Below are 11,337 nucleotides of genomic sequence, written 5' to 3'. Positions count from 1 at the left end.
CCTAGGAGCACCTCACTATCTACACACACACAAGTCCTTTTCTCAGGCTCTTCTTTCAAGAAAATCTCAGTTAACACAGAGTAATGAATTCTGATCTTATAAAATATAATATCCCAGTTTAGAGAAATCAGAAGAAAAATGGGACTTTCAAGTACATTCCTCTTACTATTTGTTATTCCAAAGGTCAACAGATCTCTGGTGTCTGCATTATTTTTTTAAAGTGTGTAGATTTGTCAGCTAACATTTATCTTTACCAAGCAAGAAGCAGAAGGCAACTGCTAGCTATGCTTGTCTGCAAATTCATTGTCAGTGCATATGCAAATACCATGCTTTCTGGTGGGTCTCAGCTGTTGGGGAGGACGTGAGTTCCCACAGAATGTACCTGCCATATTTTCTAGAATCTGCCTGACTGTGGTCTGCAACTCTCACAGTTTTTGGGAGTCCAAACTGCTTTCTACAGCCCCTTCAAACTCCAGATCCCTGAGCCTGCTAAGCTAAGCTACAAGCTGCCAATTAAGCTTCAAAGTCACTACATTAGTCTGGAAAGACTTAATGTACCCCAATGTACTTTATTTTCTCCTAGGGAGTCATGTGCTTGTTTGTAGGAAATAGATGACTAAGCAATCATTATCAACCCCAGGGGATAATTCTAGCAGGGAAGCAAATAAGCCCCAGAAGACAGCATGCACTATCAAACTTACTAACTGTGAAATACAAGAGGCAGGCAGCATTTTATTGACTACTGAGAGATAAATCACGACATCACTGTTTAATGTTCATCACTGTGAACAGTGTCATATGTTTCTCCTGAGCATGATAGGATTTCTTTTCAGGATTTTATGGTAAATATTTCACAGTTACAAGGAAGAACAGATTCAAATGCGGTTGTTTGCTTTGGCACAACATCATATTTGTGTTTCTACATCCAGCAAGCCTAGTATTTATGTCAAAGTATAATTGTAAGCATCTTGAGTCAAACAGTGCTTCCACCTTAATTAAAATATAAATCAATACACCAATCAACACCCATTTACTGAATATTCCTTACAGAGAAGTGCTGTCCTAGGCATAGTACAGTGTAGAAATCAGGGTAAGAATCCCTGTCCTCACATGTCTTAGAAAACTAACATTTTATTCACACTTTCAGCATTAGATATGTTCATAATACAGAATTATATGAATAGAGCTTAAGAATTCCAATTGTTACTTAGCAATCACATTTAAGAAAATAGAAAACTCCTTTAATTATTACCTAATATTCTCTAAGTATGTTGCTCTCTCATTGAGTTTAATGTACTAAGATTTCTATTCAAATGACAATATTTCTATTTAAAGTTTTAATACAGTTATGCATGAAACCAAATTCCAATTTTTTATCATTTCAACACTTTTGATAAATCACACAGTCGCGAGTGATGTCAGATTCCTGGTCTTGAAGATACCAAAAGCATACACCATTGCATATTTCTTGAATAAAGCAAAGCAGTGTATTGTAAGAGATCTTAGGTCCAGGCGCTGCCAGGGAAGGGGACAGGGTGGCGTCACTTCTCCAGAAGGCTCTGGCCCTTTGGTGGCCCAGCAGGTGTCATATTCTTTGTTTATATTCAATGCGGCATTGCCCATCTGGCTGAGGGACCCCCACCAAATGCAGAAAACTCTGAAAATAGAAAAGCAGAAGAAATGCATAAGCCAATGGTTTTAAAATTAAGATTTATTCTATTATAATTTTCTCAAAAAGATATAAAGTGTTCATCTTAAGATTAGGCACGATTTACATTGATAAATTTCACAACATCAAGCACCAACTAGCATCAACTGCTTCATTCAAGGCACAGAAAAGGAGGAAAATCTTTTATGCTAGTAACAGTCTCTCCAGTTTCACATACCAAAAGCTATGGAACTGCAACCTACTCTTTGCTTTATCTGGCTAAAGAAGATACCAGAAATAAGGCTCCTCCTACATTTTTGGCTTATAATCTGTAATGCAACATTTATAACAATTGGGTGATACTTCTTTTTAAAATTATACTTATTTCATTTTATTTGAAAAGCAGAGAGTCAGAGACAGATAGACAGTTAGCTCGTATCCATTGGTTTATTCTCCAAATACCCACAACATCTGGGTCTGGGCCTGGAACTCAATCCAGACCTCCAATGAGGACGCAGCTATTCAACAACTTGAGCCGTCATCTGCTGCTTCCCAGGGTATGCACTAGCAGGAAGCTGGAATTGGAAATGGAGCTGGGACTTGAATCCAGGCACTGTGATAAAGGATGTGGCCATCCCAAGTGGCATCTTAACTGCTGGGCCAAATGCCAGCTCCACTGGGTAAGGTTTCCATGCTACATGCAATAGGTGTTTAAAAAACTACATGTAGTTGATTATGTGAACAATTGTCAAAGTGCACTTATGATCATGCTTTCTAAAGGATATTTTATGGGTTCTAATTTCTTTCTCCTACCAAGGTATGAGTCTGTGTGGAGGTGAGGGGAGGTCCTTATGTTCCAAATAATACAAAGATGTTTTTGAAACTACGGGGCTTGAAAAGGAAAAGTAACCTGTTCTGTCCACCCTCAGAGTTGAGAGCAGATGTGAAGTGAGGAAAGAGGAGGTGATCCAATGTAGATAATCACTCATTGTCAAGTTTGAATGCAGCACAGCCCAAAAAGGGCTCCCTAGCAAAGAGATTTATAAGGCTGTTGGTAGACTGAGTCGTGGAGTTCCCATGAACTCATTCACCCACAATTTTGCATGTGTGAATATGTTTTCTCCTAGAAGAAGGACTCACAAGTTTTGTGAGATTTTCTAAGGATACGTGACCTCAAAAAGGTAAAATGCAGCAAAACCAACAAAACAAATAAAACCCCACTACGCTACCAACATTGTGCTTGCCTGTGCAAGAGCAATTAAGTTGTCTTCTCACAGGCACTCAAAATGGAACGGCTTCCATTGTCAGCATCAGGACTCTGCTGCCCAATCGCATGACCTGAAAAGCTCTGTAGTGTTTCCTTATTGGTTCAGAGGGAGTCCAAACTAAATTAAAGTTGTAATTAAAGTCAGTAAAATAAAACACTAGCCCACGGCAAATTTAAAACTGGGAGTTCTGGGGTTTGATTTGTGTTACTATGGCACATAAGTTCCTTTGGAGGAGCCGGTTTCCAAGGCCACTGCTTTGCCTACTCTCAGCAGTGTTCAGAACACCCTCTGAAAATGCACTCCCTCCATCTCCTAAAACAGTGTGGTACCTTGAAGGCCATATTCTATATTTCGATCTCCTCATTGTATAATTTATTCAAACACTTCTAATAATTAAATAATTTCAGTTTATCTTGCTCTTTCAAGTCTAATTGTGAAATGCAATGCACTTTGTGATCATGGGAATTCACTTATACTTTTATTTTTTAAAAAGATTTATTTATTTGAAAGGCAGAGTCATGAAGAAAGAGGGATAGACAGAGAGAAGAGGGAGAAAGATAGATAGATAGATAGCTTCCATTAGCTGGTTCACTCCCCAAATTTGGCCTGCAGGTCAAAGCCAGGAGCCTGGAACTCCATCCAGGTCTCCCACACAGATGGCAGGGACAAAAGTACTTGGGCCATCATCTGCTGCCTTCCCAGGTGCGACACAGGAAGCTTGATCAGAACTGGAGTTGCTGGGAGTTGAACTGGCATTCCAATATGGCGTGTGTGCATCCCAAGTAGAAGCTTAACCCAGTGCACAATGCCTGCCCTAGACACACTTTTTATAAACTGAGATAACATTTCTTTTTTTTTAAATGCTCTTAGTAGTGTCAAAACATAAATAAGATGTATGTAAAATAATATAATATATTCAATATAGCTAGTGGAATTTTTTGCTAGGAAGAAAGTACTACAGAATTATTGCTTAAATATCTGGTCAAAATTGGAGCTAGTGTTATGGTGTAGCAGGCAAAGCCACCGCCTATGATGCTGGCCTGGCTGTTCCACTTCTGATCCAGTTCCCTGCTAACTGTCTGGGAAAAGCAGCGGAAGATGGCCCAAGTGTTTGGGCCCCTATCACTCATGTGGGAGACCTGGATGAAGTTCCTGGCTCCTGGCTTTGGCTTGGCATAGTCCCAGCCATTGCAGCCATCTGGGAATGAGCCAGCAGATAGAAAACCTCTCTCTCTCTCTCTGTGTGTGTGTGTGTCTTACTCTTCCTCTCTGTAGTTCTGACTTTAAAATAAAAAAATCTTTTTCTTTAAATATACAATCAAAATTGCATCTAATATCTATGATTTTGACAAATGTCCTCCTTTATAATCTGCAAAGGCATTCCTATGCTCTCTGGCTAGTGGGAAAAATAAATTAGCTGAATGCTGAGTCAGTCCTTAGTAAAATTATGACATCTAATGGGGTTGACCAAGAACTAGCATTGAGTGTCTATAAAACTGGGCCCTGGTCTTTATTTTGCCAACAACACAGAAAGCAGCTAAGAACTTCTGAGCAGGATGTTTTGAGTTCCTTTTCACTGTAGGATTTGAGAGCTGCACATCACCGATAGTTGTACTCAAAATAGAAGAACAAAAGAAAGCAACGGAGTGTTGAAATGTGTATATTTGTGAGTAATGTAATATTTTCTGTATCACTTATGCACTTACATAAGTTCTACTGAAATGTCACCCAAGAGTTTTATTTATCTCTCATACATTATCCTTATTATATCAAGAGGGAATCAAAGCACAGGATGCTATGTGAGTAGCCTCAGAGCTTCAGCCTCAGTTTAAATACCACCTTTTATCCAGGGTTTTCAAAATGCCTTCCATACATTTAGAATTAAATTGAAGTTACTCTTATTGTCCATGATACTGCTCCTCAAAGTGTGATATGCAGGCCAGCAGCAGCAGCAGCTGGAACTTTGGAGAATGCCAATTCTGAAGGCCTTCCCAGAACAACTGGATCAGGAAGTCTAGGTTTAGGGCCCAGCAGCCTGTGTTCATAAGCAGACCATGTGATCTTGCTCCTTTAGCTATTTGAAAGCCACTGATCTAGAACAGATCCACAGGGAGTCATGACTGGAATACCCGATGTGTGGGTCAGAGAGAGGCATGATGTCATGGCCTTGTCATTTCTGTTCACTGACTTCACTGTTGGGTTAGTTCTCTCCGTGCCATTGTTTTCCAAATGGAAATGACTTGTTTCCAAAACTGAAGGTTTACTTTGGGACCTATAGACATTCCTTTCTCATGGACAAAGCCAAATTCAAGGTTATGTTTATTTAACCCAGGGAAAAGTGTCAAAATTGGTAAATTCATTGAGACCAAGAGGTTAGGGTTTATGTCAAATTTGAAAGTCATTAATGATATTCAAAATTCTGAAAATACTTACTGGCTTTGGTAATGGGTCCAGAAGGTTGCAGTCATATTTATAAAATATTAAAATAATAAATATCTGAATCTCTAACAGAGCAAACCACCTGAAAGAAAATACAAAATTGATACTGGTTGTGAAAAACCTATTACAAGGATAGAGTGAGAACTTAACTCTTAAAACCACTTACTCTATAAGTTAGCTGGCATGACTAAATCGCTTCAAAATGTATGTAAAATGTTTATCTAGTGGCAGCACTCAACAAGCAAAAGGCCCAGATTTCTCAAAGATTTAGATCTGAGCTTTCCAATACCACAGCTATTAGATACATGTGGCTATTTAAATTTAAATAAACTAAAATGAAACAAAATGACAAATTTCAGTTGCTCAGTTGTACTGGCAGTATTTCAAGTGTTTAGTAGCCATATGTAGCTACTGGCTATCATATTGGATGGTGCATATTTAAAACATTTCCCTGACCATGGAAAGCTCTATTTGATAGCCCCACTTGTGTCTACACTCCATTACCCACTAAAAATTACTATCATATTCTACAGGCACTTCAAATTCCCCAGAACCTCCAGTTCTATTCTTCCTTCTCTCAAAGTCCCCACATTTGTTTTTTTTTTTTTCATGCAACCTGATAATAATATATTTGGCCATGCCCTACAGGAGGAGGGTATTTCAAAAAGTTCATGGAAAAGTGAAATTAAAAGATGACTTTTTTCTGATCTAGATTATATTGATTTAAAATAGCTTAGAGTTGACTGCAGAATTAGGTACAAAGCAATCTCCTGACTTTTTTGTTTCTACCTAGAAACCTTTTTTAAGGCATACAAACTTCATATATTTCATATATACAAATTCAGGAACATAGTGATTCAACCCACCCTACCTTCCCTCCCACCCACACTCCCATCCTTCTTCCTTCTCCCTCTCCTTTAAGATCTATTTTCATTTAACTTTATACACATAAGATTAACCCTACACTAAGACTTCAACAAATAGTATTAAAAAAGAAACTATTCCTCAATGGTCAAGATAAGGGTTGAATATAACTTTATTTCGATACAAAAAAAATCTTGAAATCCATATGCATAATTTTTTTCATACTATGCAGTTTCCATGAACTTGTTGAAGATCCCTCAAGACTGATATTCACTTGTTTTAAATTATGTGTGCATAAGATGTCCTAAATAGCACTCTGGCCTCAGAATCAGCCCTAAAGGCATTCGGATCTGGCTGAAAAGCCCGTGAGAGTATTTCAGGCATGGAAAGCCAAGACACTCTGGCAAAAGATCTCTGCGAGTGAGATCCCAGTGGAAAGAACAGGTCTTCAAAGAAGGAGGTACCTTTCTCTGAAGGGAGGAGAGAACCTCCACTTTGACTATGACCTTGTCTAAACAAGATAAGAATCGGAGAACTCAGAAGGCTTCCATAGCCTTGGAAACTCATGGCCGGAGCATAGGGAGACTACTGATGCCATAGACAGGAGTGTCAATTGGTAAAGTCAACAACAGGAGTCACTGTGCACTCACTCCTCAGGTAGGATCTCTGTCCTTAATGTGCTGTGTATTGAGATTTAATGCTATAACGAGTACTCAAACAATATATTTCACTTTGTGTTTCTATGGGGGTGCAAACTGTTGAAATCTTTACTTAATGTATACTAAACTGATCCTCTGTAAAAAAAAAAAAAAAAAAAAAAGAAATTATCAACTCCCAACTTGACTCTCACTGGGATTAAACATGACAATAGGTCTGATCTGATTTCATCATCATTTAAAAAAATCATCTATTATTTTTCACTTTATGTTTCTGTGTGGGAGCAAACTGTTGAAATCCTTACTTAATGTATACTAAGCTGATCTTCTGTATATTAAGATAATCGAAAATGAATCTTGATGTGAATGGAAGGGGAGAGGGAGTGGGAAAGGGGAGGGTAGTGGGTGGGAGGGACGGTATGTGGGGGAAGCCATTGTAATCCATAAATCGTACTTTGGAAATTTATATTCATTAAATAAAAGTTAAAAAAAAATTATGTGTGCATATAGCTTTGTCAGTTTATTGTTTACTATATAGGACAAATATAAACAGAAAAATACTGAGAAAAGTGTAAATGAAACTCTGCTATTCTTTGTTGCAGCCCAGTGGGTTGCTCTGAGCTCTCTGTAGGGCAGTCAGACCCTTGGCTCCTCCAATGAGGATAATGAACACAGTCAGTCCAGTGGGCTAGAAAACTGAAAGCTGGCATAGACTCAATTCTCAGTATGCCCACTCCACATCCAGGCAGGCACAAAGTCCTTCTGTTGTCTAAATAATTTCCAGTTCTTTCAATTATGTCCTCAGTGTAGTTCTTCACCATTTACTTCCTGGATTACTGAATTAGTTTAGCACCATACTGATTTCTTTGCTCCCAGGTTCACTTCCCTCTACTCCATTCTATCACTGGAGTGAACGTTCTAAAATGTTAAGTCTTCAGTATCGCCTTCTTTCTCTATTACAATCACAAAGAGAGAGAAAGAGAGAGAGAGAGAGAGAGAGAGACATACTCTTTCCATTTCTTTCTAGTGGCTGTAACAGAATACTGCCAGCCCTCAAAGATCCACCGGCTACTATCGCTGCAGCTTCCTGTCTCCCAGAACCCGCACTTGACATTAAAGTCCTTGCTACACTGTATTACCTGATAGTCCCTGAAGACACTCTACTGCAAGCCCTTTCCTGCCTGAGGTTCAACCTCTTCTGAAAGCATTTCCACATCAGTCGCCTCTGGGCTGAAGTTCCCTTCTTCTCCATTTCTATAACTCTCTGTTCACATCTCTGCTGCAGTTTCTACTACATTGACATGTGATGACTTATTAGCCATGTCTCCTAGAGGAGGAATTGCGTTGGTGGCCTTAGCATCGTACATAGCACACTACTGGTGCTTAATAATGTTAACTGAATAAATAAATGGTTTATGGACAGTGAGATTGCCCATAAAGCAGATTCAACTTCCTTGGGCCCGCAATGGCACAGCAGGTTGAGTCTACAATGCCAGCATCCCATATTAGAATGGTGCTGGTTTAAGTCCTGGCTACTCTGATTCCCATCCAGCTCCAAACTAACATGTGTGGGAGGCAGAAGAGGATACTCCAAGGACCTGGGCCTTTGCCACTTATGTAGAAGACCTTAATAAAATTCCAGACTGGTGAATTAGGCATAGCACAGCCCTGGCCATTGTATCCATTTGGGGAGTGAACCTGCTGATGGAAGATTTCTCTGTCTCTCCATCTCTCTGATTATCTCTCTCCGGCACTCTGCCTTTCAAATAAATAAGTAAATATATATAAAAAATTCCAGCCTTTTCCACCCTTCTCTTTGTTTCTGTGATAATTTCCACATCCCTCAACTAATGTCCTTATCTGTGGTGCTGCTATATTCCACTACATTACTCACTTGCTAGTCTGTCTTTGCTTACAATCTTCATGAAGAGCTGGTAACCATGTCTTAGTCGTCTCTCAATATTTTCTGTCTGAATGAGTGAATTAATGAATATTAATGATATGATACTAATATCAGATACCTAGAGTTTTCCTCTACAGGTGTTACTGAAATACCTTGGCTATATCTTATTTTATAAATGAAATCTGAAGCCTTCCAGGTGTTGTTAATACCATATCATTTCTTCAGGAATATTTATGATACAAATTTAACCCTACTTATTTGTAAATGCTAAGACAATCTATTTGCAAAAAGTACCAATATCTGTGAAATAGGACACACCCTTATTTAGTGATCCAGATATAATTAAGCAGAGATTCTAAGAAAAATTAAATTTGCTAAATTGTGTGAGGTTCAGAATTTCTCAGAACTAAGTATTTGCGAAAATTGTAACAAATTGGAACTTCTACTCCTGGCCATGATGAAAGTAATTAAAGTCAGTAATACCCTCCTGCCTTAACTATTATAAAACTGGCAAAATTCCCAGGGTAGGACAAAAATACTGAAGAAAAAGGAAAGAAATGAGGGGAGCACTATGATTGCCCTGTGGCAATCTGCAAGCCACAATGCAGGGAGAGGAAGACCCCACCACCACCACAGTCTTGATACTATGACCAAATTAAGGATACAGAGGTCAAAGTGCAGGCAAGCTAAGGAGACTAGAGTTTCCAGGGAAGCTCATTAGACAGAGACAGAGATCCTCACAGAAGAGTAACAACATTCCAGAGAGCTCGATGGGGATCTCCCTGAGCATCTGGCAGAGCTCTATGGAGAAGGCAGAAGAGAGATCAAGAAAAGAAAGCCAACGAGCAACAATTTAACAGGGACCAGAGTCCAGACAGACATGCAAGCTGAACTTCTGCTGGGGAAAGCCTACCGATCCTGTAGCATACAGCCCCTGGGGAGACTACTGCTGCTGCAAGAGCCACCCTGGACTTAACAAAGTTTACTTGCTTTTCTAAGCAGCTAACTGCATGTCATCATAAAGTTTAAAACTAAAAGAATACAATGAAACCCAGCATCTAAGACACTTAAAATCCACATCCTGCAACTAATAAAAGGCCTAGAAGAAGCAAGAAGATAGGGCTCATATGCAAGATGAAAATTATTCAAAAAGAACAGTAATGAAAACAGTTAATTAAACAGTTATCAAATACATTGTACATAGAAAACAGCATGAGAAGGACACAAAAGGAAGACTTAAAAATTACCAAAATTCAACTTCAAGCAACTAAAAATATATCTTCCCCCCAAAGCAAGCTTTTATTTAAGGAATACAAACTTAATGCATTTTATAAGTACAACTTTAGGAATATGGTGATTCTTCCCACCATGCCCACCCTCCCACCCACTCTCCCACCCCTCCGTTTCCTCCTTCTCCCATCCTCAGTCCCATCTCCACTAAGATCAATTTTTTATTAACTTTATACATAGAAGACCAACTCTATACTAAGTAAAGAATTCAACAATTCACACACACACACAAAAAAACAAAAACAACAACAAAAACTGTTCCTCAACATTCAAGACAAGGGCTGTTCAAAGTCATTGCATCTTGAAGTTTCATTTTGTTTTAGAAACTTAACTAACTTTAAAGAAGCACCCAAGAATTATACATCTTTTGCAAGCACTTAGACATAACTTTAATACAATTCTTTGAGGACAGAGTCTTAAATGGAAAATATGCTGAATGAGATAAACAGAAAATAAGATAATATGAAAGAAAAAATCATGGAAACATAGCAATGGAATATATACAAGATGAAGTACATAGAATAAAAGGACCATAAAAAGAAATGAACTGGGCCGGCGCCGTGGCTCAATAGGCTAATCCTCCACCTTGCGGCGCCGGCACACCGGGTTCTAGTCCCGGTCGGGGCGCCGGATTCTGTCCCGGTTGCCCCTCTTCCAGGCCAGCTCTCTGCTATGGCCAGGGAGTGCAGTGGAGGATGGCCCAGGTGCTTGGGCCCTGCACCCCATGGGAGACCAGGAAAAGCACCTGGATCCTGGCTCCTGCCATCGGATCAGCGCGGTGCGCCGGCTGCAGCGGCGGCCATTGGAGGGTGAACCAACGGCAAAAGGAAGACCTTTCTCTCTGTCTCTCTCTCTCACTGTCCACTCTGCCTGTCAAAAAAAAAAAAAAAAAAAAAAAAGAAATGAACTGAGTATCAGTGATCTTTAAAATAATATAAAGTCTAACATATATGTAAATTAGGGATACAAATTGGCAGAAAGAAAAAACATTTTAAAGAATTATAGCTGAAACATTTCCAAATGTTTGAAAACTCCATTTTACAGATCCAAGAAGCTCAGTGAATTCCAAGTAGAAGGAACACATAGAAAACCATGCCAAGACAAATCATGATTAAATTGCTAAAAACTACTGATAAAGTAAGAAATTTGAAAGCCACAGGGAAAAAAGACACAATAGAAAACAAGGGCAGGGATTGGCACAGTGGCTAACACACTACTTAGGACGCCTGAATGCCATGATGGAATGCTTGGGTTGAAATCCACACTTCC

At 39.1% G+C, this 11,337-nt stretch overlaps 1 protein-coding gene across 1 annotated transcript in view; it reads right to left on the bottom strand.

Moving 5' to 3' along the window:
- Positions 1 to 754: 754 nt before the first annotated feature.
- CYP39A1 (cytochrome P450 family 39 subfamily A member 1) overlaps positions 755 to 11,337 on the bottom strand; it is a 94,331-nt gene continuing 83,748 nt past the window's right edge. Inside the window, exons 11-12 of the mRNA XM_002714462.6 lie at positions 5,350 to 5,437; positions 755 to 1,657 (exon numbers count right to left, since the gene is read on the bottom strand). Of these exons, the coding sequence (XP_002714508.3) occupies positions 1,586 to 1,657; positions 5,350 to 5,437 (160 nt within the window). The 3' untranslated portion in view covers positions 755 to 1,585. The remainder of the gene's footprint in view (positions 1,658 to 5,349; positions 5,438 to 11,337) is intronic.

The sequence above is a fragment of the Oryctolagus cuniculus genome, chromosome 5, assembly GCF_051225735.1.
Source record: "Oryctolagus cuniculus isolate XC-2025 breed Fujian yellow rabbit chromosome 5, ASM5122573v1, whole genome shotgun sequence".
NCBI lineage: Eukaryota > Metazoa > Chordata > Mammalia > Lagomorpha > Leporidae > Oryctolagus > Oryctolagus cuniculus.
This window is presented reverse-complemented; position numbering and strand designations above follow the sequence as displayed.